A 27,301-nucleotide genomic window follows, 5' to 3' on the forward strand; every position below is an offset into this window, starting at 1 on the left:
TCATGTTTCGGAATGGCCCATTTCGGTGCGCTGCCACTTTTCACATGTATGCAAGATGTAAGCTATTCTGAGGTTGAAGAGCATTATGGATGCAGCCTACAGGTGATCAGGAGCAATCAGTCAAGACTAGCTAATGATCTGTACACTGAGCATCACCAGTGAAGCAACTCTTGCTTGGCGAGATGTGACAGTTGCTAGATGGATTGTTTAAATCATGACCAACTTTACAGTAACTTGACATTCAGAGGTGCACTTGATCTCCTCGGTGAGCAAATCTAATGCAAATTACATTCTATTTACACTAATATCATGGGAAGACCCTATCCAGAGCAGCAGTACAATCTAAAAATTATACACACATTAGCGAAGTCATTCAGTTATGTCTTAATTTTAATGATTTTTTTTAAACATTTGTATCATCAGACAAAACATTTAGGTCATGAGAAAATATTTATTTCCAACAGCATGGATTTTGAAAGTTAGTTGGAAGAAGGCATGTTCAACGCTATGATTTTTCCAATGCTGGGTCAGTTGGAATAGTGTGTTGTAGTGCATATATTAACCAGTTACTTTAAGGAAATGCAAAAATACATAGTGAAGTAGGAAGTGAGTACAAACATTCAAGGCAGTAAAAATGGAGAATACTGACACATGGCTGAAAAATGTACTTTTTGTAACGCTCTTTTAGTATCACACAAAACTAGCAACTCACTTTAGAACATTCTTTGTCAGCAACCATACTTCTAACCATATGAAATTATTAAATTTAATACAGTCTTTCAGCTGGAAGAGATATTAAGGTCTAACGCTCATATCAAACACTTAGATTTTGTTAGCTTTGCTTGTTATTTAAGATAGTTTCAAGGTACTGCACCAGTATCACATAGGTTTGTTTTTTTTGAATTGATTTGTACAGAAACATGCAAATAGTAATGCATGAGGGTTTTATATATTTGATTATAATTGGATGTATTATTGATAGAGCACACCAAGCTTTTTTTGTTACATTTTATGCTGAACTGTTCCATTTCCACACCTACCAATTGCCATCACCATTCTCATGGCTTATCATGTAAAGCCAGAAAGTGGAAAAAGTAAGAATGTCTTTACTTAGGACACATATTAATGAAAATAATTCTTTTATAGATAGATACATCTATCTACATATAATTAAGATTACATGGTATATTTTTCAGCATGAAATGTAAAAAAAAAAGTTCTCCAAACACCCCAAACTAGTAGGAAAACATAGTTAACTGGCACAATACACTCTTAAACCAGTTTTGTATAAGGCTTCAGTTTTCCTGATGAATGGGACTAAATTTTTAAGTAGGTCTGTATACATTTTAGTCATTATAACTGTTTTATGTCACAATATATTCTTAATAAAATAAAAACTCTTGTGTTGTAATTAAAGATAGCTAGTTACCTTATAGACAAATATGACCTTTTAGAGAGTAGGCTGTGTCTAAATATAAGAAGTAGAATTAAGGTGCTTCCATATTTTTGCTTTCATTTTTAAAAAGTACCACACATAAACAATTGCAATAATTGCTTGTGAACATGCTTTTCTTTGGCTTTTACCGTATTTTTAATAGCATGTGATTCCCCCTTGGAGAATTTTATCTTCATTACTTACTTGATTTTGTAAAAATTGTGTTGTAAAACTTAACAGAACAAAATGTTGGATGCATTTCCTTTGTCACAGCTACACTTTTTTCTCTTCCCTTCAGAATTTCCATTTGCATCAAGCAATAACTGCAAGCAACAATAAATTTAAAGCTAGATTTTTTGCACGTTGTAAACTGGGTAGGACCAGGAGTTACTGACAAAACCAGCTGGTCATGCAAGATTAGCAAATTCTCTGTATTCCAACGCATTGCCATCTAATCTGTCCTGTTTCCCCTGACACATACTAACACAATGAAGCTGGACAATGGTTCAACAGCAAGTGCATGTGATAGTTCTGGCAAGACTATTTTTGTTTTGATTAAGCACATATTTTATCCGGGAGGGGCTAGAAAAGCAGGGCCTTTTTCTTCAGGTCATTTCGCTTCCAAAGTGCCAGACGATCAAATTCCTCAATGCTCATTTTGAAGACTTCCTGGAACTCTTCAGGGGACAAATGCCTCTTGAAAATGAAAACACAAAAAGTACCATTAAGCTCGTCTGTGCATACAGGAAGATTTCTGCCCTTCCTACATTTTAAAACACACCACAAAATAATGCATTAGGATTTGCATTTAAATTCCCACATTGGTTCTAGAAAAGACTGCATCAAAACCAAAGGAGCTCAGAGTAGCTGCGAAATGAAATTATTGATGGCAGTAGTGACTTTTGAAAAAAAAAAAAAGTAATCTTTCCAATATAGTTCCAACTGAGCAGAAGTTATGGGTTTTGGGAAAAAGAAGTGTTTATACACGGTGCTTGATGACAGAGCACACTGAGACAAATTTAAGCTATTCCAGAACTTTAAAGAGATTGATAACAATGTAATTTCAGAGTTGGATTTCTTTGCCTTTATCTTTAATGAGAGCAGTGGACACCACACTGGTCCACTAATAGCAGCCTTGTAACAAAGGAGAGAGCACACTGCTAAATTCTTAAATCCAAAATGTGCTTATCCATGGGGATAAAGTCCTATCACAAGTCCAAGCTGGATAAAGTGGTGGTTTTTTTTTTCAAAAATGCCAAGAGCTATGCTTCTATTTGATGTTTTCATGATTCAATATTAAAAAAAAAAAAAAAAGAGAGAAAAAGGGGAGAATACCAACATAAAGAATTGGAAGGAGGTAGGATAACAATTGCTTAACAATTATTAGTATACACAGAGAAAAGGCAGAAAAGGTAAATGTGTGAATTAGAAAAGAATATCATATAAAATTCTTCTGATAATTGTGGACTAACTCTTGCTCTAGCATTTCAGTGGTATCAGTTACGGCTCTCTGCTTCTCATCTGTTAAGCACACACCGTCCAAAGGGGTCAGATTCAGTGCCATGAGAATTACAAACTGCCATTTTTAAACATGGACTCTCCTCTTCCACATAGACTTCCCTGAAACCTGGGACCAGCACTGCAATCTAACCCTCTCTTCCCCAACCGAGCTTTTGACTCGAAGCTCTGCGGACACAGCTCTCCTTCCAGCCCCAGCCTGAGCACCTCGGCACCTGCTGAAGCACCACCTGCATCCAAAAATTAGGTCCCCCAAAGCCACTAAGTGCAAGAAACGCTCGGACACGCCTCACGTAGGAGAATCAGGCTCATCACACATGAGACAACTGCGTTATTTCAAAGGAAGGATATCGGCCCTTTCCTTTCACCTCACTGCCTCCTGGTTGCAGGACTTCCCAGGAGGTGAGAAATCTGAGTTTAATGTCCTCATCGTTTGGAGGAGGCTCAAAACCACCATCTAGTCTACATTGCTCACTCTCAAGAGGCATGCTGCCAAGCCAGCCAGGAGAGTAATTTTAAAGGAGATACAGTCCTCACCGATGTGTATAATGCTACCAGCAAACACTGAGTGCAAGATGCTGAAGGCAGGGGGGACATGGCACTGCCTAGGGGAAGGGGAGCCCATCGGTCCTTTCGACTATGTTTTTACCGGTCATTCAAATAGGCCAAGGTTGTCTATTGCTTGAATCAGCTCCCAGCATCGTCTGGAGGAGCGCTTACTTCTATTAGCCAAAATTGTAGCACAGAGCATGCTAACATGCCCTGATAATCCCACGACAGTTTACCTGACCAGGATGGATGCAGCCCTACCTCACAAAGCTATTGTTTTGGACAAATTTGAAAGCAAATTTTTTTTCCCACTTATTAACAATGAGTTTATTTTTGTAATGTAAATTACTCAAGGAAAACTAATGAAATTGTTTGTAAGAAATCACTACATTTAATTACCTTGAATGGTCATCATGGGCCCTTGTGGTTTCTTAAAAAAGGACAGCCTTGTTGGGTTTTTTTCCCTTGAGATTCCACATATTCAGAACAGTGACTAAGAGTTTGGAACTGAGCCTTCATTTTTCATTTGACCAATGATAGGAACCCACCATAAGCACTACGCATAGCATGGAACAAACACGGCATGCATATTTGGCAAAGGAGATCCTGTTTCGCATGGAAATGAGCAACATCTGACAATATATTTTAGAAACAATCTCTCACTGACAGAATTTAATTCTACTGGGTTTGGAAAGAAAAAGTAACTTCTCACTGCATTGATTTTTTTAAAATATTTTCCTGGTAATCCAGCAGACAAATGTGAGCAAGCTTAATTTCAGCAATTTCTCACAGCACGGAACATGTCTATAAGTTGTGGGATTGAAAAAGAAGTATGGATGAGCAAAGTGTATCATATTTTGTTTTATCTAACTTTCCAGATTGTGGATGAGACTGGAGATATCCCCTCACTCAGGAGAAAGCAGTGACAAACTGTAGTTCATCCTCAAAGAGAAAATCAGAAAGCCCATACATACCCTGCAGGTAAATCCACTTTGCCAATCATCCAAAACCATAGGAAATGTAAAACTTTAAAAGGAATGTTTTCACCATTTTTTTTTTTCTTAAGGTAAATTACACCATGTCTTCCTAGAAATTGCTGTGGTCTCATCAAATCTGTTTCAATACTGAAGGTCAATGGAAGGAGACGCAGCAAGCCCTACGTCAGGCCGCAGGCCTTTTCTGCAGGGTGCCAAATACTCGATACACGTTCACCTTCCAACGAAGCTTGCCACCAATCTCAGCAAAAGCTCTGCAATTTCCCCTTTCCTCTCCAAGGCTGTACTTTGCCATTTATCATTTTGCTTTGCCCTCAGGCTTAGCGAGCTTCAGTCCACATGCATCTATCCAAGCCTGTATGAATTGGATGTGCGCTCTGCTCCTCTGCTTGTATCCAGATGACATCACCTTCATTCCTCGCATGCACTCATTTTCTAATTACACTGAAGTTTTGTTTTACACCAGCACCATTTTTTTTTCCTCGCAGAAGTTCTCCGTTGGTGCTGCCTGGTCCAAAAACAGCTGAGAGTTTCCAGCCCAGGGATGCAGTAGCAGAGATTGAGATGGGAAAAGGACGAGCTCACTTATTTCCACCTCCCATTCCACCAGGCAGTTTCTTTGCTTTTAATTCTCCTCCACATACTGTCCCTCATCTCAAGGACTAACAACCAGACTGCAATATTAGTAAAGGTTCTTACTCCATCAATGCATTATCCACAAGCAAAATTAATTCTAGTAGAAGGGAACACTTCCCCTTTGGTCTGAACCCTCTCTGAGGACACCAGTCTGTGCCCAGTGTAGCGTAATTCCCACTGTTTTCCCTGCATCTCAGAAACTTTCCCCATCCCTTTCTTAGGCATCAAGGGCTCTAGCTTTGGGACTGACCCTAGAAGCATCAGTGATTACAGTTCTGTCTGCAAATTTTGGAATAAACTTTGATCCCAGAAAGATGTCATCAAACTGGCAAAGCTTCAGATAAAAGCAACAAAATAATCATGGGTTGCAGAGTTTGATTTATGAGGAAAGACTAAAAGGCCTAAGTATGTATAAGCTTAGCCAAATGATGACTAAGGGAAAATATGGTAAATGTCTACAACTATTTGAAGGGTCTAAACACCATGGGAATAGGCCAGTGTGGGAAGTTTATGATCATACTTTGTATGTTCGATGTTAAATTTTGTCTGCACTATTGTTGGGACTTTCCTAAACCTTATAGCTTTAAGACCCAGGGCTCTTCCCAAAGGCAGAGAAAATGCACCACTAAGAAGTCTTAGATTGATTTATCTTTCTTCTCAGCTATTTGAATATTTGTCTTAAATGAAGCGTTACCTGGTCTCATTAGTCAAACAAAGAAGGGAAATTGAAAATTATGCATAGGGAATAGGGATGATATTCATTTTAAGGTATGAGAGAAGATGTGTATGTAAAGCTATGTTTTACAAGGCCAAGAACATGGTTTCTTTTTTTTTTTTTTTTAGGATTGGATCAGCTTAAAATATCCAGCTACGTTAATAGTTCATCATTGGGCCATTAAAGGAATGGCCAAACTTATTAGTAAAAATAACATTGATTCCTTTTTTTTTACTAGGGTTGGCCTTGTTTACATAGGAAGTCTGGGTGTTTTACAGTGTGCTAGTAACCGATTCTTAATTCCCTTTGTGACAATTTGGCCATATTCAGGCAGCTTAACACAGTCTACTTCTCTGCTCTGCATCAACAGCAAAGCTGGGCACGCTGCAGACACCGAAGAGAGTACAGAGGACCAGATTAAGGTCCTCTTCTGCCCACACGCTGAACTGACCATATTTAAGTGAGCTCAGTTTGGAACCTGCATAGTGATGTTAACATGATACTACCTGAAAACCTTGCTAAAAGATAAGGTAAACAGTTTAAAGATGGTTCTTCACTAAAAAGGCTGCTATACTGGAGCTTGCAGCATAAGAACATCAGCATTTTGTATATATTTAAGTGTAAATTTGCCACACTAGAAAGGACTACTGCCTCATATTGTTTTGACAAAATTATTAATCTGAGGCTTGTGAAGTCAGTAGTGCTCAATCTTTTGTTCTGGATAGCATTTTGTGTCAGCTTGCATGGGAAATCAGAAAAAGACAGTGAGACTCAAGTTCAGTAAAGCACTGAGGATCCCCCACATGCGTCCGTGGGTCACAGCAGTGGCTTTGTATGGAAGAGGAGAGTCATGTCTCCAGAAGCACAATCTCTCACCTGCACTGACAGCATTTTGGATTAGAGATATGGGATCACAACCCGGGGATGCCACTTTGGGAAGCCCGAAGGTGGCCTGCAGCTTGGGAACTGAACGTTGCTGCTGAAACTCCTCACCTGGATGTCACCTAAAGGGCACAGCACTATGTACGAAGGGTCATCACACCCTGCTGTAATTATGTAGCTAGCTCTCCCTAAAACATGCAAATGCATGACGGAAGAATTAAAATGCAAATGTTTCTTATTAAGATACACAGAACTAAGCAAGGGCTGAGATAAACCTCTCTACTGCAATCCAACCACTCTAATGGAAAATCCTCACGCTCTATGAAACTTGATCATCAAAACGAGCAGTACAGATACGCGCTTATTTTTGAGTCTCTGAGAACAAAAATAATTAATTGCACATTCAAATCCTTGTTCCACAGTATTATCTCAGAAAGAAGTGATGCTTTTCGCTGTAAATTAATGAGGCTTGTCTCTATTTTTCTGTGGCCTGCTAAAAAGCCACTAATCATTCTGAGTAGAGTTATAATGTTTATTTAATTCAATGAGATTTCTTTTCCCTGAGAATAATTGTGCTTTTAATGAAATTCGGAGTTCTTCAAAAATAATACGTGGGAACATGCCATTAGTGTGAATAAGTCACAGGAAGGGAAAATTGCAATTAAGCTTCAGCCATACTGCAGTAAGCTGCGACCAGGTCACGCTGCACAAGCATGTTTATCCTGTGTCAGTAATTGGACGGGAGTCCTCATGTGAAAACCTGCTGATGTAGGAAATTCGGAGAATATCGTACTTCCTCTTGAGTCAATATTGAACCAATGAACTAACACAGTGGATGGCAGGAGGTGATGAGTTGAAGACTAGAAAAATCAAAGACCTAATTCCTAGAGGTCATTTAAAACCTCAGGTTTGTTTCTCTTTTGCTTTTTGTTATGTTCATAGGAAGTGACAGCTGAGCATTACATTGCCTTTGCTTGAATCCATAGTGAATATTTCAGCTAGTCTCTCTCTGAAGCACTACTGTGCACTCTATTTTATAGAGTGTAATTTTAAATAGTTGTCCAATTCATTTTTGTTCAGAGTCCTTGTAACAGTTCCAACCTCTGATCCACAAAATCCAGAAGTAAAAGCTACAGGATCTTTTCCAGAGTTTTCAAAATGCAAAATACTCAAACTAAACAGGGATTTACTGGGAAAGGTTTATTCACAGGTAAGCCTGCATTCATGTAAATAACCAAATCTTAGCTCTTTAGGGTAGTGCAGAGGCTTTGCTGGTGGGACCTAAGTCTTTTCCTGTATTAAGATTTAGGAAGTTAGAGGTATCTCAAGATTTGGAACAATAATAGTCTCCTCCCTTCTCCAGTTTTTCTCCTCTCCCCTCCCCTTCCATTCCCATCTCCTATGCCTCTCAACGTTAGCCAAAATATTACTTTCAGATGCCCAATCATAATTTTCTGGAAAAACTTCTTTTTTATCTATGGAATTTCAAATCCTCGCTTTGCTTTCACAAGGTTTGCACTCTTCACCCTTCTTTCTGTTGCACTGCTGGGGCTCAGCAGGCTTTTCAGAGGTTTCTTCTAAGCCTACTGCATGGCTAATTACAAAGCTGTAATTAGCCATGTGCCACATTCCCAAGAGAGTATTGAATGTTACGCTCATCTACGGAGTAATTAAGCTTCATGCCCAATAAATATTTCAAACTATTAAGTAATTATGCGATAAGGAAGGCAAAGTCAAGAAATGGCATAAGTTGCTACCTAATGAACTTGAAAAGGTATCAAAAGATAACTAGAGCAGTTCCATTGATGAGGGGATGAGGGAGCAGGTGCTACAACTGCGGTTACGCTAGATGAGGGCACTTAAGTCCCAACACTGAAGAGTGGGAGCACTTGTGCCACTGAGCCTTGGCGGGAGGTGTAGGTCCCCCTCTCTCCTCTGCTTCCATACAGCAGTGTGGGTCCCCAAAAAGGCTCCCAGGAACAGCAGTGTAACAGAAGCAATGAAGAAAAGAATCTGAAACCCTCGCCCGTGCCGATGTCACCTCAAGCATCTATTCAAGGCTCCTGGATCTGTGGATATATCTCGTTTATTATCTCAGGGTATCATGAAACTTCACAGAGAAGCTGCATTCCACTCAGCACTACTACTGTGGGGCACTTAGAGTCTAACCTCTTGTGAAATATCACAAGGCACACACAAAGTATTCTGCAGGAGCATTGTACATCCAATATTCTCCCCAGCTGAGTCATGCATAAATACGCAAGAAGCTGAACAGATACAAGTATTTCTCCCAGGGATATCGGTATACAACCTACACAGCGGTACACATAGAACATCTCTGAGGATAACTCGTGCCATCATTCTGTCATTCAACCAAATGAGCTTTTTCATACTGACATTGACCTAAGTAATTGCCTTCAGCAGACTGCTGATAAAAAATACTATCTAATTGAGAAATTAATTCATAAATAATACTAAAACTATGAGTCCATAATGAATTATGAAAACATAAGAGTATATTTTCAGTTTAAAAAATTTCCTTTGATTTAGGTACAAAATACTTTATTCTTAAAGCAGATTTTCCAGTTTCCCTTAGTTTGGGCTTTAGTGCATCTGTAATATGAACGCTCCACATCTAATCTCTGTTCACTCCCACAGAGTTTCCACTCTGATAGGAATTAGCTTTCATACATACCACATGATTTCTAATGCATATTTTCATTTTATAAGGCCTCCTTTCCTAAGGGCTTTGAAAACTGATATAGACATCCAGCACTGATCACAACACAACCATATGCCTAGAATAAGGAACACCACACAAACGTTTTTCATGTTAAACAGTGTGAACTTCCACTGAATTCAGTGACCTGCACTTTCTCACTTCAGGTTATAAGCTTCATCACAAAGTGAGCCTGTAACCTCAAATCCAGCCCCAAACTACAAACTGCACTTCTCTATGTCAAAACACACAGCATTCCAGTTTTGCTCTGATTTTCCCTATCTGAGCTCCAGAGGAGGTGAGACAGACAACATTACTTGTATGAATGATATCTAGGAGCTGGGCCTGTTATAAATTCAGGCTCGATTACTGGAAACCAGTCCTAAAATGGTTGCGGCCCAAATGGCTAGAACCCAGGGTGATTGTTGAATAAAAGCTAGTGGAAAAAATGTCATCCCTAAAACAAATCCAGACAAGCAGTTTCAGGAGGAAAAGCATGTTTGAATTAATGTGAGTGCTCTGTTCAAACAAGACCGCACCCACGTTTAATCTCTCATTTCTGTTTACAAGAGAACAAGGTGGCAGATGAAGGTTTGCTACTTGACATTCCAGAATATTTTTTTCCTTAGCAATTGTTTCAGTGTATCCTTGTTAAACAAAGAACGAACAGGCTCAAACAAAAGTGGAAAAATTTACTTTCTACTGTGTTTGATAGGCATGAATGAATAATGCTTTTAACTCTCTGACATTCAAAAGAAAAGGCTAAAGAAACTAAGATACATTAAGATAAGAAAATCAAAAGAAAACACTAAAAGATGGTTTCCAAATGGAAGACTCTAACTATGTTGGCTTTCAAAACTACCAGCCTGTGACCACAAAAGAAATCTTATACTCTGTGATAAACGCAACTTCAGGAGGAAAAAAAGGAAAATAAAGCTATGCAGCTGGGCATGAACCATCAATCTGGATGTACAAGCACTGAACCACACTGCTGTGACTGAACAATGGGCAAACAATATCCACTCAAGATAAAAGTATCAAGTGCATGCTTTTAGAAGCCCAAGGCCTAAATCATAAAAGGTATTAAAGTACTTAAAAGAGGTATCAACATTTTCAAAATCTTCCCAACTTCCTTTGGGAAAAAACCCCAAACAGGCCACGTGGAACGCCACTGGGAAACCAGCAGGTAAGGAATGCGCTAATGTGTACCATCCAAAAGTGATGTCATAGTCCTTGGAAACTCGGGACTTAAGTTGTCCAAAATAGGGAATTTTGCTGCAGGACAGTAATATTTAAGCCCCTGAATAATAAAATGATCTTTTGGATAAGATGTTCCAAGATAGACCAAATTATGTATTTTTTCAAGTGCTATTGCAGCAAGAGCACCATTATGTTAAGGCTTTGTCTTCGCAGAATATACCAATCTAAGCAAATCAGGGACTTACGGAGGTCTTCAAAGTAGGGCCATCTTTAAAATTAGACCACGTTCCTCAAGGCCTTGTCCAGCTGAGTTTTGCATGCCTCAAGGGATGGAGACTCCATAGGCTCTTGGGCAACCCGTTCCAGTGAACTAGTCTCCCAGTGAGGAACTTTTCCTTTACATGTAACTGTAATTTCCCTTCCTGCAACTTGTGACTGTTGCCTCTTGGCCTTCCAGTGCCTACTTCTGAGAAGGGTATGTTTTCCTCTATAACCCCTTTACTGCAAAGGTGAGCTGCTGACTCATGTTCAGCTTGTCTTCCATTAGGTATTTTTCTGCAGAGCTGTTGCCCCCTTCTTGTGCTGACGAATGGCGTTATTCTGTCACAAGTGCAGGAATCTGGATTTACCTTCACGGAACTTCATAAAGACCCTGCTGACCCATTTCTCTAGCCTGGCCAGGTCCCTCTGAAGGGAGGCTCTGCTCACCTGAGTTCCCTCACTGCTGTTCCCTCAGGTCTGTGTCATCTGCAGATGACAGCGCGGATGCAGCAACAGCGCAATTCCCCTTCTTCACCCTTCAATTGTATAATCCAACCCTGTGCTACTGCTTTGTTCTGCAACATTATCTGAACTAACTTGTTCTTCACCATTTCCTGTCAGAATAGCTCACGGGAATGCTGCTCCGTTCATCTAACATTAGAATAAACAGCAGTGCGGTAGAGAGAAACTTCTAAAAAAAATTCCTGGGCCAAATCCTTATCTTGTGTAAACTCCTCGCTTTTCTAGTCAGCTTATACTAAAGGAAGATCCAGGCTATTCATTCAAAAGCCAGAGTGCCAGTAATGTATTTAAAAATCAGCAGGTCGTCTATTTTAACTAGTTCTCAATGCTGCATGTATTAGTTCACTGTTGGCATAAACATCTCCTGGAGGAGCACAAGGAACTGGGTAGTTCTGCCTCACTGCTGAGTTAGAAGAAGCAAACAAAAACATGCCGACTGTTTCTACACTTAGATATATGTGCTTTTGAAGAAAGAATTCCTATTATTTGAATACATTTATTACCAGTTGAGCCTTGTTGAGCCTTCCTGATCTCTAGATACCTCTTGGGCTTAGAAAAATATGCATTTTTACGAGAAAATACTTTTTATAATCCTTAAAATAAATTTCTTGCACAACAGTGTAATCTAAAAAATACTCACAATGGGAGCAAAGTTAGGAAAACACTACCGCCCATTAAAACCACACCCTCCTGCGGTCCTTGACCATTAGCCGGGGCCTTCATTGCAGCCTCCCTTAATTTGACCCAAGGAGCTAATACAACTTACTTGAGTTCACTTTTCATGACGGGAACACTCAATATAGGAGACTGCCCTCGGAAGAGGGAATCAGAGACAAACAACAGCGCCTGTTCCATGACATCTGTGCCGGATCATTCAAAGTTCACAACAACTCTGTTGCACAAACAGAAGCCCGCTTCAAGTCAACTTGCAGGAGGGCTGTTAAATAAATCTAGCTCATGCAGATTTAGTCACCTTATTGCTCCTAAGTAGACCAGGAAATCAGAAACATCACGTGTGAGATATTCTAATCATACTGGACGTGGTTAGACTATTTTCAGGTTTGATAGTTGATATAAACCGCAACAGTTCTAGGTCTCCTTTCACTGACACCACCTGTACCCTGTCCACAGCCATCACACCCAGGAGCTTGCTCTGGTTTGCAGTAGCGAGAGCATGGTGAGGCTTCAGCCCACAACACTGATCAGAATAAAACTAGAGTATTAGAACATGGATGTTTTCTTAAAAGATTTTCCTAGATAAATCACTCTACAGTTTGGATAGTACATGGGCTTAGCAGTGCTGTCACCTTCACCATTTCTGCAGGCACAATCCAGCCCTTTCTCAAGTGACATTGGCTACGCAGGATGAAAACAGAAGATCGGCTGGCAACCAGTTCTGCTCGGAGAGAGTAATTGCCTCCCAGATATCTGTGAGCATCGAATCAGACCATCTAGCGAATGTCAAATGGAGCTCAAGAAAAGGTGAAATCTAACCTTCGTACTTGCTTCCAGTATCCCTAGTGTTGCCCCCAAAAGCTTGAAGATACCGAGGTATGCTAAGTGGGTCCTCTACTAACAGACGGGGGGTGTATGTGTGTCTCTAATCCTGGGCTGCTCCTGTGCAAACCTATAAACCCACGTAGCCTTGGGTGTCCTGAGCCCTGGGTCTTGCCCAAGCCTGAAATCTGCTGAATGCCCGAGTCAGCGACTAAGTTACAAACTACTTCTTCTGCCGCAAGAGGAAATAATGATAAACTGCTTTTTTATGCAAAGCTACTTATTTCCAGCAATCCTGTACTGCAGAAGGAAGGGACGGGGAGGAGGGGAAGGGGCCGGCAGGGAAAGCAACAGTTTGTGCCTGTCACTCAGCTCTGCATATGGTTTGAATGTGTAGATGAGCTGCTGCCTCTGTTCTTCCAGTAGCTATAATCCTATTAAAAGGCCGCTAATTTAATTGTTTAAAAAACTACCAAGCCCTAATAAATGTAAGATGGTCTACAAAGGAGTCCCTCCTGCAGACACACATGTTTAACATAGTGTAGCAATCAGCAGGATCAGCCTGGTCCCCTTATCGCTTTTCTGGTGCAGGTTTGAAGAAGAACTTGTTTATTGTTCTTTTTTGCAAACCTCTGTGAGATCTTTGAAGTGGTTGGGCTCCTTGAGCCATCAGGCACTGGGCTGCACCTGGTGCGAGGCAGACTGAGCAACTCCAATGTTAAACAAACAGCAATCCCAGCTGAGGACGGCGTATGAGTTACGGATAATGGCAGCCAGGACAGGCACGATCCATCCAAAGCAAACTGTACGTTGTCTTAAAAAAGCAATTTGGAGCTGCGTTTGCTATTCAGACCAGTCTGACGTGTTTAAACAAAGACTCTATTCTTTAATATGCACACACACACATATATATATGTATGTATATATATAAAAGAATCCCTTATAGGATGTATCCAGATGAGCATCCCTCCAACTCCCTGCTCCTTTTTCTGGACTTACTATGCTTTTTATTATTGCTGTCATGCCTTGCTGTACCCCAGGCTTAAACCAGCACATGTTTGAGGCTCTTTTTTCCTTATAGTCAAATCGATACCACTTGCTGGTTAATCCAGCAACAAGCACACTGAAGTATTTAACAACGTAACACCATTTCTAAAATATACTACATGTATAAGAATTTGGTGAATTAATTTTTTTAAAAAAATTCATCAGTAATGAGGAACTTTCTGCTACTTTATGAAGTTTTTCTTCTTTTTTGTGCTTTAAGATTAAAGTTTCTTCTTTTCTTGTCACATTATCAAGTTAAAAAAACCACTAAATTTATTTAAATATAAATCTTCCCAAAATTCCAAAATTGTTATCCCATATTTTTTATTGATCTATCTCTTCTTCTTAATAGTAATTCACACAAAAATACATCAGTTTAATAATTCAGGTGAGCCTTTATTCAGTCCTGTCATTACTCAGTCAAAAAAAATCAACCTCATGAATTCTGCCTGAACATCAACTTCAGGATTTGGCCTTTGGAAACTAAGCTTTCCTTTATGATAAATTATACCTGCATTTCTCCAGCTTACATTACTACTCTTTGAGAGAGGTGGATGCTACAGAAAATCTGTAGCACAGTGATCATGGATCACACAGCCAAAGGAGAGGCTGAATAAGACGATGGACCAGAAACACAGGTCTATGTATTTGCAGGATAAATGGAGCTTTTTTAGAATACTCAGGTTATTCTAGGAGGCTGTTTTTTATAGGCATTAAGAAACCAAGTTTCCACCCACCCTGTTCCAACTTTCAGTATCCTGTGTAATCATCCAAAACTAATGGCTTTCATCAGTATCTTTGTAAAACACCATTTGGTCAGACATTTGCCAGGTTTTTGGCTATTCTTTTTTAGTTAAATTGCCTACATACTAGTGTTCTGAAATAAAATGTAATATATAATGTTATTGCTCTCTTCTCTCTTCTTTCATTGCCATTACTTAGGCACACGAATATCTAAGGTGGTAAACAAACAGGACAAAGACTTGCAAAGCCATCAAGCGGGTATCATTCCTACCTCCAGCCTGGTCCTGTCCACATCCTTAGGCAATTTCACACGAACTCGGTTTGTTACAATAAGTGTTTCATAAGGATAAATCTGTTAAAAAGACAAGAGCAAATGAACTCCAGCCAAATCTGATTCTAATGTGTGGAAATGACAGTGTGGGGAACTTACTAATTTAAATGGTACATACTTGCATCCTGATTTGACAAATATTTCACTGGGACAAAAATTAACAAAATAAAATAAAAAAGGAACACATGTAACCTTGCTAGGAAGTGCTGAATCTGATTGTTCTTCCAGTGTTGGAAAAGCCCTTCTTACCTTGTATTCTGCAAGAGAATGAGAACAGGTTCATAGTTTAGAATTTACAGGCTTTTGGAGTCACCGCAATGAACATTTAGGTACATCAGCAACTTGTTATGCTACTACATTTCTCTCTTCTCAATAGTTGTTGAGTAACTGCATGCATAGTAAGCATTTGACCCCCATGCTCCGAATGCCTATAACACTGTCTATTACCGAAGCAATAGTCCTTGAAATCAAAGGCTTATTACAGAAAATCCATCTCCCGATGCCATTGGGTTACACAGTGAGTATGTCTGGCAAAATAGGGAATTTCTTTTTACAGGAGGCTTTTGTGCAGAGTTAAGTCAGTCTGTCATCCAAAAGTCCTGCCCTTATTGTTCTTTACTGAAAATAGTTAAAATATATGGATTATTACAGGCATGTCAGTTTTGGAACATATATGAAAACCACTGATTTAATACAGTATTCTAAGATGCCAACATCCTGCACTTCGGCTGACTGCAGTGGGAATAACAATAGTGAAGAAAAGATGATTTGGGAGTGTGGGGAGAATGACTCCTGGATCTAAACTAACACAAGAGTATTCTAGTTAAGTCAGTATATGACTATATATGATATGACTACCACAAGGTCATCTATTCACAACAACGATTAAATGCAACCAGGATGGCCAGTATGTTTTCATAGACCTTTTTATGGTCTGAAATGAAATCAGAGATAAGTCTACTTTTCAAAATCTGTTCTTTAAACTATTCAAACATAGAGACAAAGATTTGTATCAACACAGAGGCATGAAGTGAAGCATTAGAGTAAGATTTTTTAAAAAAAGATTGTGTGTCTTGGAAACAAAATCCTACTCTTCCCCATGAGTAGATGCATGTTTCTAAATTGCTCAGCTCTTTTGAAAATTCCAACCCAATTTCCATATTAAGTTCAGAGTGCACTAAAACTGTAATAAAAAAAATGAATGCAAATAAATTCTGCTTTTTGAATTCTGTACATTTTAACCACACTGTAGCACAAACAAGAAGTACAATGGACTTTTTTTTTTAAAAAAATTAGATATGTCTTGAAGGAGTGAGTATCTTAAATTTTCTCCTCTCTTTGATATGAGCACCACCACCACAGAGGCTGTTGCTGCATACTGAGGATACGGGGATTGACTTAGCCTGGTTGCACCACTTTATGATGCAGGACTTCAGTCAGGCCTTTCTGTTCAGTTAGATAAAAAGAAGATTCTCTGTGACAAACGTGATACTGAGCTGGGTCTCTGACTAGTCATTATTACATGAACTATGAGAAGATCTCAGAACAGTAACCTTTATGGCAATATGTTAACCAGCATCCTCAAAGGAAGAAAACATGAAGCAGAGTGGAAATGATATTGCAATGTACCTTTCATCCCCCAGCTCGCCTCCTGGTCCGTTTCGTATTGGCCCATATTTTCAGGCTGAAAGAGAAAGAAAGAAGCAATGTAGCAGCAAAATAGGCCAGAAAACCACTCTGCACATTATCAAGAGAAAAAAGAAAACCAGCTGGTACCACGCAATCAAAATACAGATCCTTGAGGGAGAGAAAGAGAATAAAATCTCATTCAAACTTGACCTAACGGCTCAAAGCAGGCATCCCGAGCTCTCACAACACCCATCGATCTACAACCACAGAGATGGAGCAACTGCAGCGTCCTATCAACCCACCTCACCCCTAAGCTCTTTGGACGTTTTCGAGCTCTGATTCCTTGCAGCTTTCAGTAAGGCAGAAAGGTGTCAGAAAGCCACCAGCCACCCCCATTTGAAGAGCTGGCAGTAAGGTAAGACTGAAATTGTCACATGCCTTTCCCTGTGATGCAGACGCCTTACTGCCGTCATCACAAATCACTTATGCTGCACGGAAACTTGTCTCATTCTGCTTTCTGCTTCACACTGCTGATGCCACTAAGACCAGGGAGAACTGTGCGCATGTGCCATAGCTTTGTTTGACCCACTGTCTTTTTCCTCTGCTGGCAAATGCTATGATGAAAAACATTACAGGAGATCAGAAAAGCACTATTATATGATTTTTTTTCCCCTGAGTCTCATTTTTGCCTGTTAGGGTATCATCAGTGTGCACAGCTACGCTCACAGTAACCTGCAAGGCTCCTTATTGTTTTGTTTGGTTTATTTTGTTACGCAGCATTGGGACGGCTGATTAAAAATAACAAACCACAAAAGCTGGTATGAACCTGCAATCCAAACAGAGGACAAGCATTCTGGGAAGAATTTTGGCCTCAAGGATTTGACCATGAGCAACCTTTTCAACTTTCCTACAGTTTTCAGCTGGGAGGTTGGACCCTTTAGGCGGGACAAATGCTGCCATCTGCTGCCTTCCTACCACATTGCATGGCTTCAGCCTGCAAGAGCTGCCAAACTCCACGGCTGATGGAGTTTGCTTTGGCCTCCTCTGCGCGAAGCCTTCTGATGGCTTTGGTGCCTTCACCAGCACAGAGGTTGGGCGCAAGTTGGTCCCTTGCTCGCTTCAGGTTACTGGTAACAGTTATTCTGAAAAGTCAGAAAAAAGCTGTTGACTCATAGGTGGGGATGGGTTTATCTAGACCCTTTCAAATTCCTAAATCTCCTTCGATCAAGTTGCAGTGCCCCTGGTTCCTTGAGAGAGGAATTCAAGCAGTCAGGTACTGAAGCAACGCAGGCACAATTAGTCTCGTAATATTAACTCAAAGGGATGAACATTTCAGTAGCTACTGCAAAATTTCTTTAGCTACTCTCTTGACAGCTGATTTCTTGTAGCTCCTTCCAAGGACCTTATCACTGGGGAAGTTTAATCCTGCTCATACACTTCAGTAGCTTTTACATCTTCCCTTGGAGAAAGGAGGGAATTTGCATGAGGTCTCGCCCATGTAATTTAGACACAAATCAATCTTCAAAATGTTAAGTGCACATGCAGCTATGTATTGCCAACTTATCACTATTAACCATAATGGGTTTGTATCTAAAGATATAAGCTGTGAACTGAGAACCCATAATGCTAGATGCCAGAGAGAAAGAGACCACAGTGTCAAAGATGCCTTTTTCCTAAAGACTTATAAAAATTATAAAAAAGGATTAGAAAACCTGATCATAATTTTGTTATGCATCTTTTTTCTAGATTGCTGCCTTCCATTCTCTCTGTATTACTCCCTCCCCACCTTAAAAGTACGATGACTGTGTGTGTATACACATACGTCCTGGTTTTGGCTGGGATAGAGTTAATTTTCTTTCTAGTAGCTGGTACAGTGTTATGTTTTGGATTCAGTATGACAAGAATGTTGATAACACACTGATGTTTTCAGTTGTTGCTAAGTAGTGTTTAGACTAAGTTAAGGAATTTTCAGCTTCTCATACCCAACCAGCGAGAAAGCTGGAGGGGCAAAAGAAGTTGGGAGGGGACACAGCCAGGACAGCTGACCCGAACTGGCCAAAGGGGTATTCCATACCATGCCCAGTATATAAACCGGGGGGAGTTGGCTGGAGGGGGATTGCTGCTCGGGAACTAACTGGGCATCAGTCAGCGTGTGGCGAGCAATTGCATTGTGCATCACTTGTTTTGTATATTCCAATCCTTTCATTATTATTGTCATGTTGTTATTGTTATTATTATCATTATTAGTTTCTTCCTTTCTGTTCTATTAAACTGTTCTTATCTCAACCCACGAGTTTTACCTTCTTCCTTCCAATTCTCTCCCCCATCCAGCTGGGTGGGGGGAGGCGAGTGAATGGCTGCGTGGTGCTTAGCTGCTGGCTGGGGTTAAACCATGACAACATATATATACATACATATGCATACTGGAAAAAACCAGAACAGATGGCTCAAGAAATGCAATGCATGATGTGGGCTGCTCCACCTTTGCTCTAACATCATTACTTGCCTAATTATAGGCCTAACCCCTCTATCATTAATTCAAGCTATACTGTGATCTATTAATATGTGCAGCCTGTACATTTTGGACCTTCATTCGTTCTGGGAGGAGAATCAAGATTCCTAATGCTCACAATGCACACAATTAAAAGCAGAAGCCTCAGTCTGTCTTACTCTTGCAGACAGACAAACTGTAACCCACATAGGGTATGAATCTGTCAGACAGGGCTGGCAGCCAAAACACCTTTGAAGTGTTATTACTTTGTAGATTTTCAACTAGTTACTAAGCTTCTTACTTAGGATACACTATAGCCTGGAGAATGCATTTAAATGTATACCTACCTGATGTAAACCATTCTTTCCATAGCCAGGTAGAGAAGCAGATTTAGAATATGGAAATCCTGTAAAAGACATAACATACAGCTATACTTTTTGTAAATCCTTTACCGCCTGCTAAAACACAGAATTCCAGAAAACATCCAGAAACAGCAATTACAAGATCAATATGTACATTCTATTAATGGGATGAAATATAACTGAGCAATGCTCACCTTTTGTCCATATTTCACGTACATGAACATGTGTAACAATGTCTATAAATAACAGCATGGCAGGATGCCCTTACCGACCGGGCCTGACATGAAGAGAGTTGTGGGACTCATGTTACGGAAGCCTTATGCAGCTACATGATGCAAAGCAGTTTGAGAGCTTGTGAAATCTCTGCCCTCCATGACTTGAAAATGGGATTAAAGGTACCATCATTTTAGAGTTACATCACTTCTGATCATGTTGTATGTGGTCTGGTTTTGTTTTTGTTTCTTAACAAAGGATTGGTATCCTACCACTTAAAAAACCCCACAAAATTTTCTTTTGCTTTCTTTAAAACTTCTACTGCTTCAAGTGGAAAAAAGCATAAATGAAGATATGGTAATGGTTAAAGTAAACCAGTGAGTATAAACACTCAAGAGAAATAAAGTTTTAAGATAGACAAAATTGGCAAAGTGGTGTTGCCATGAACAAACTGGATGTAATATGGTGATGAAACTGTATGCAGTCACTATGAAACAAGTGAAGAGCCTTACTTTTAATATTGACAGTCTAATAAGAAAGTTTGGAAGTTTGTCAGTGAAAGGACAAAAATGTGTTTCAGATTAGTTTGTGGTTAGTAAAAGTAATGCTGTATAGAAGTGACAAGCTGAATTAATTTAAATTAAACAGAAGATTAACAAACACATGTGTAATAAACATTACTGATTCCAGTACAGGAAACTTTGATAAATTGATGCAAAGACTTCTGTAAGTCAGTTAGCTCAAAGAACTGAATGTGTAACACTTCTGTCAAAAATATTAGCAATCTGCGTCCAAATGGGAATGCAGGATGGGAATCCAGACCCACTGGATTAATAAATACCCCAAGGAGATGATTAGGAATCAGCATACAGAAAGGAAAAACAAAAGATGGATCAGCAAAGAGCTCATGATGTGCTCAGATAAAGTGAGAACTGCCAGAAGTCAAGCTGAGTTAAACACTGAAAATGATATTAAAACAAATAGCAAAAGGTTCTCCAGCTATCCAAATAAAAAGAGACCAAGGCAAGAAGAAATGGGATCACTGGGAGTTATGCTGTATCAGTGCACAGCAGAGGTGAAAGGTAGCCTAGGTAGGGCTCCAATGCTGAAGGAGTATTTGACCTCTGTTTTTAAGAACAAAAGGTGGAACACTGAGCAAGGCGGGAAAGCTAACAGAATAAGGGTACACCAATGAATCACAGTCATGACGGAAACATAATTCAAAGCACTTAATGTACTTAGGGAGCGATAAGCACACATCAAATTGGAAGTCCAATACCTCTTACCATTGGAGAACAGCAACTATAGTTTTTATATTTAAGAGGGGAAAAAGATAACGAGGAGCTACCAGTTTGCTTCCAACAGAAAACTTTAAGGAAAGACTGAACAAAAACATCAAAATAAACAGAAAACCAATTATATTAATATAGATTTTAATCAGTTTGACATAAATTAAAGACACAGTGCCAGACTTGCTTGGTAGCTTTCTTTGCTAAGAGAAATGACTTCTGCACAACATCAATTTTATTGGATCTCTCCTAATGTGATATCATTACAGTGTTTGGTATTTGGATGCACATCGAATTAAATGCAAATGTAGAGAAGATGGAGTTTATCAGAGGAATTACAGAGTCAGTAAGGAAATAACGAAATGTAAGAAATGGGTAGTGAGAACTGAGCAGAGCTGATAGAGAAAACTGTCAGCATGGGCCAGTGTTGAGCTGAAATTGCCTCATGTTTTCACTAATAATCTGGACACCAAAAATAGTAATGGGCTAATAAACTTTGCTGTCTACACAAAGTTATAAAGTACTGCCAATATAGAGGAGGATTGGGATATTATAAAGAACTGGGATAACTTCGAACATTAGAGAAATAGAAATGCGATAAAATTTAATAATTCATTGGAAAAGTCATGCACTTGGGGACTAATAAATACCCCAAACTTCTACTGTTTAAGCTGAGAGCTCATAATTTGGAAATGATGGGGAAGGAGACAGTCTTAGATATACAGCTCAATCACAGGATGACCTTGAGTTACTAATGTAAGTGGAAAAAAAAGCAGAAGTTGGAAATGACTGTCCTGATACACAGAAGATATGGAAATAATAGTATTTTCAGGCAGCGACAGGAGATCCTGGATGAATCGTTTGTGCTGCTCTTGTTCATCAGTGTTCAAGTGGGTTAAATTAACTCCACCAGACCAGTAGCCTACAGGATAACTGGGGCAATGAAAGCTCATCGCAGGAAAAAAGGCTTGATAAATTTGACTTATTTACGCTAGTAAAATGAAGATGATCCATAAAAGCAAAAGATGTTTTAGAAACACAATCAACCACCATCTGAGAAGTGGTATAAACTACGAGCAGAACTTTTGTTTTCAGCCCTGCAGGGGGTTTCCACATCTGATACAGGGACGTAGTGATGAATACTGAATTAGATGGATCACTTAGCTGTTCCAGTTTGGAAACTAGAAACTTCTCATCGTCTGTTATCTGAAAGGTATCGACACCAGAGGGCGAAGAGTATCATACCTGTGAGACAGAACGAATGTATCTGCAACAAAACTATTGTCTCTGCTCCTGCCTGGAAAAAGATGCTGGTGCTGAACATCAGTTTCTTGGCCTCCTGGCTACAGAGAAGATGGGTGAGACAATTTTGTTCTCTCGCCAAATACTACTACTCAGCTACCAAAGAAAAATGCACTAAGGCAAAGACCAGTTTGAAAACAAACACGATTCACTTGAGCAGGCAGCAGTTGAGGAGCTGCTGCCCAGGCTGCCAGGACTGAACCACATCTGCGGGCACAAGCGACATCGTGTGGCCAGCTGGAAAAAATCCAAGAGGCATATAAAGCCACAATAGCCCAAAACAAGCTAGCAACACCCACTGACTCCAGTGGGAACTCTATTTCACTTAGCTTCTGTTTCCCATGGGCTTAGTTACAACGTTAAACGCTTTTAATTTTGCTTCTTTCTTTTTAATATAAAGGAAAAATATACCACTAAAAGCCAACAAACACATACCGCCCATTATCACATCGAACTGCAGTTGTACTGCTACAGTAAATTTTCTGGAGTAACTGGCCAAGATAAAGCAATCTTTCTCCCTAATTAGGCACTATCTGAACATCAGCTACTCTCTGCATGGGTACGTCTCCTGCTTTTTCCAGTACGACATCCACTCTAACCTGGATATTCTGAGGTTGCTTCTCAGCACATCAGGGACACATGAACAGCAAGGGTTACACAGCTCGCTAGATGTCTGCTTTCCTAAATATGTGATACTTAAAATAATGAATTACGGTAAATGATTAAACATCAACATATACAGAAACAAGACACATTTACACGCATGGATGTAAGGAGATGCAAGCTTCACTCTAGATGTCCGCTAATTACACAAGCCTCATACTGATCTGCTTTGTTGTTAGATGTATTCTTCGGGGCATATAGCCAACGTAATGTGGCTAAATATCTTCTAGAGAAGAATAACCCTTCTCTGGTTTGCTCAGAGGCTTGACAGATGAAGGCAGGGCTCTTCGCACAGTATGTTTGGGCACATCACCAGAGATTCGCAGTCTGATGCCTGCTAAGCCCCTCCACTCTGCATGTGACCACTTGGCACCAAACCTATACCCGAAAAGTTTATTTTCTCTGATACTCACTGACTATGCCACAGAGATGGGGCTGAATGTCAGAGTTCTTAACCATAAGTGCAAGAGGCAGAGAAGCTACTCTTCCTTGGCCAATGGGGCATGTGACAGACTACAAATATTCAGAACTAAACAGGGAAACACTGAGTAGAGAAGGAATTACTTAGGATGTCCATGGGTATTAAAACAATCAGGTGGCTGAATAAAATCATAAAGAAAGGAAGAAAAAAGAAGTGTCCAGGTCTGGCAAATAAAACTTCCTCAATGTCAATTCTGTGTAGCTGCTAATTGGGTAGCAGGGCCAACTTTCACGAGGGACAGAGAAACACTGACAAAAAGCAATGGAAAATGAACTACATAACCTATACTGCATTGGTACAGAGGTGATATTGACCCTGACAGAGCTGTGAACCATCTTTTGCATTTCTAGTTTTAATAGCTCCACATTCCCAAGATAATAAAAAACCCCAAACATAAACGAAATGCTGGTACAGAAGAGTGACAGGTATAGCAATATTCTCATGAAAAAAAAAAGATACCGTTATGTTGTTCCTGTATAACGCAGTTCTGGGTGTGCTACATACTTCTCCCTACTTAAAATTTGCAAGCAAGGACTATTCTTTCAATACCTACATAGAAAAAAGCATCAGATCAACTCCAGAAAGCTTCCGAACATACCCACTGTGTACATTACCATGAGAGGTTTAGGTGTTCATTTCTGGGCAACGCCTTATTGAAGTTAGGTGTGTGAGGTGGTCAGACTTGGTTTCCCCTGCACAGGGAGTCCTACAATACACCTTGTGCACATGTATGCAATGTCTGGTAAGGACTAAGGAATCAAGTTAGACCAGTGAGACCAATGATCCAAAATAACTTTTCTTCTTTATCTTCTTACAGACTTGTGACAGAACTTGTAGCATCTGTTTTTCCTCCTCCTTGCATAGCTAAGCCATAATTTCCTTAATATAAGTTGATGGAGCCAGCTATCACTTTACCAAAATGCCCACAAGACTGACATCCTAGCCCTGCTGCCAGACATGCCTTGCATTGAATGCATTCTTTTGGAAAACTGCTTCCCCAGCTTGTTTACCCCAGATGACCTGCTACCGCAGTATGGTGTAAAAGTAGAAGAGCCAGGGAGAGAAATGGCCCAGTTATCTGTTAAAATTCATTTAACCGTTTTTTTGTCATTTATGTAATCTAAAAGTAAAATTCAGACCTGATTCTGACCATTTCCTTCACCTCCTGACTTGCTGAAACGTGGAGTAAGAAATGTGTAGAACACATTTTTGGTACTGACAGCTAGCATGGGCATATAGTCTTCAGACCAATAAAAAAAAATTACGCCATTATTCCACCTGGCACATTTCTGTGAACGTACAGGTAACAACTGAGAGTGGTAACAAAAAATGCCTATTGTAAGTTGATCTTTGGAGCAAAGTGTTCTTCATGCTCATTACCACAATACCAAAGAAATAGCTCTACCAATATTCAAAATACATAGTTTGTATCAAGGAGTAATTACCACAAGTCAACAATCTGCCTGATGCTACCATCTTGCCTATTGAAAATAGACAGCATATAATAAATAGGCACTTTTATGTATTAATGAGGGGCAGGCTTTGTGGCAAGGAACCTCTGCTCTCCAAAGAGACAACCTCGTTTCTTTATACAAGCAATGCTGCTTCTTTCGCTAATATGAAACTGTAAATAGTTTCACTATCGAAGTCTGAAGGCGCTGAAGGCTTACGAGCCACAGCAAACCAAACAGACAAACAGGTATAACCGCGACAGAGAAATGGAGCATAAAGCCAGCTAGAGAGCTACGTGGACGAGGCTGCAGCAGGGCCACCTTCCCTTGCCACATTCCCACGCGACCGCGCCGGCGGGCCGGGGATGCCGTACTCACGGGAGTAGCCGGCAGTCGTGCCCTCCTGCGCCCTCGGGAAGTTTTCTCTGTCGGTTCCGGCAGTAAGAGACAGGGATCGCGTGTCCGAATCCGGAGAATTAGTTCTGGTGTCCATATCGCCTTTCAGAATAAGCCAACTGGTCTTTAGCTGGAGGGAGTAAAAGCCTGTTACAAGACTCAGGATTTCACATCTGAGTGCAGTTCTACTTCACCTGTCTAGGAAGTCTCGTGAACTGATGGTATGTTTATGCTCACTGCAACTTGTACCAGCCTTTATCAAATTATAAAAGTTCACTATATCATGACTTAGACATCACAGCTACCAAAACCTTCTAACTTTCAGCTGGGCTAAGGATAGTTTCTCTGTTAATTAAGCTGCCCACTGTGCTCCACTTTAGAAGATGCACTATGTCATTTTCTAGTAATTAATCTGCTGTTAACATTTTTCTTGTCTGTTAATAGGCACCCTAAGTAAAAGTCTGCAGGCTTAGCTGCATCACCGATGTATATATTGAGACCGAGTGAAAATCTGTAAGCTTATTACTCTTAATCTCAATATCCCTACTTCTTTTTTTACTGTAGAATGTAGATTCTAAACCGTCTGGGTGAGAGATTAAAGCTTTTCTGTATCTTCTCGCAAAGACCTAAAAGTAGTAATGATTATTTCACTTATATGAAAGAATACCTTTATGTATGAACATGTTTTAAAAAACAGCAGCTTCAAGAAAGATCAATAAATTACTCCCTTTTGTTCTTTCTGATCATTACCTTCTTACTGTCCTGATCCAAGCTTCCATCCTCCCCCTCTGATCTTCTTGCTGCTGGAAGATTAAGTTGATTTTAAAAATTAGAACAGATTACATCTGAAAACCTAAAAGCTATTCACTAGGTAGTTCCCAACCATCAAATGTGTTTTTTCCTTGTCTTTTATGTCCCCAAGTATTGTTCCAGACACTGAGTTACACCTCAGAATCTTACAGAAAGATTCTGTGCCAAATTTCGCATCGTTTTGGATAAATTCCCAAAATTTGAGTCCTACTTGTCTCTGTAACACTCTATGTTGTTTTGGGGAGAGTTTTAATGGTACAAAACTGGAGTAATGCAACGATCTAGCGTAATTTAAGCGCATGAGAAGTCACCATGACAAGGGGGTTGTCTGCAATGCCTGAGTAAAAAGGGCAACACAAGAACCCCATGCAATGCGACAGAGCTAGAAAACATATTAATAATAGAAATAGTATGACAATACGAAAGTTAAGGCTCAGATTAGATTCTCAGAGACAGAGGTGGAGAGGAGATTAAGTTGCACCGATAGAAATGCTGCAACTCTCCCAGAAAGTTGGGAACAACTCTGCCCTCTCAGTTACCCCAGCCAGCAGGTTTGCAGAGGATCTGCCCAGCCTCTAAACAACACGGGCAAAAGGCCACCACCATTAGCATTTCAGTGCCATTCTGTCTCACTTTCTGGTGCCACCACACAGCTCACATCCAGCCCTTAACTAGTTTTGTTGAGAAGGCGATACTTAAAAAATGACAAATTGCAGTAAGGAAAAAATCTTTGGTTTAGAGGTGAAAATCTGTCACTGTAGAGGTTTTTTCCCTCAATTTCATGTGGCAAAACAAAGCTGGGTCATAACATGAAAAAACTCAAGGTCTTCACAGTTTGCTAATAGCATGGCAATGAGGGCATTTCACCAAGATGGCAAGCTGCTTCTCTGAGAAATAAATAGAAAGAAATATCCATATATGACAGATGAAGAATAAAACCCCTACATCGCAAGAAGGACTTAAACCTGGTTCACTGATATTTTGGGAGCATATCCTAAATCACCAGTCAACAAGTTGTTCCAGGTTATATGTATGGATCTTGCTCTCACTAAATTAGAAATCCATCTGATGCATTTTTGGAAATTGTTTTTGTTTCAAGATGTTGATGTTTTCAAAGGAAAAAAAACAGGTTTAATCCAAAGCATTATTCAGAGATTTCAAAC

At 39.9% G+C, this 27,301-nt stretch overlaps 1 protein-coding gene across 8 annotated transcripts in view; it reads right to left on the reverse strand.

Moving 5' to 3' along the window:
• Positions 1-404: 404 nt before the first annotated feature.
• Positions 405-27,301, reverse strand: part of ABLIM2 (actin binding LIM protein family member 2) — a 144,027-nt gene continuing 117,130 nt past the window's right edge. For 6 of the 8 annotated variants that reach the window (XM_049797926.1, XM_049797933.1, XM_049797930.1 and 3 more), the window contains 7 exons: positions 26,079-26,131; positions 25,311-25,458; positions 19,519-19,577; positions 16,681-16,735; positions 15,244-15,308; positions 14,992-15,072; positions 405-2,131 (listed from right to left, as the gene is read on the reverse strand). In XM_049797926.1, coding sequence (XP_049653883.1) covers positions 2,018-2,131; positions 14,992-15,072; positions 15,244-15,308; positions 16,681-16,735; positions 19,519-19,577; positions 25,311-25,458; positions 26,079-26,131 — 575 coding nt within the window. In that variant the 3' untranslated portion in view covers positions 405-2,017. The remainder of the gene's footprint in view (positions 2,132-14,991; positions 15,073-15,243; positions 15,309-16,680; positions 16,736-19,518; positions 19,578-25,310; positions 25,459-26,078; positions 26,132-27,301) is intronic. The other 2 variants (XM_049797929.1, XM_049797927.1) reach the window with 1 other exon arrangement.

Source organism: Accipiter gentilis, chromosome 3 (assembly GCF_929443795.1).
Source record: "Accipiter gentilis chromosome 3, bAccGen1.1, whole genome shotgun sequence".
NCBI classification, from domain to species: domain Eukaryota; kingdom Metazoa; phylum Chordata; class Aves; order Accipitriformes; family Accipitridae; genus Astur; species Astur gentilis.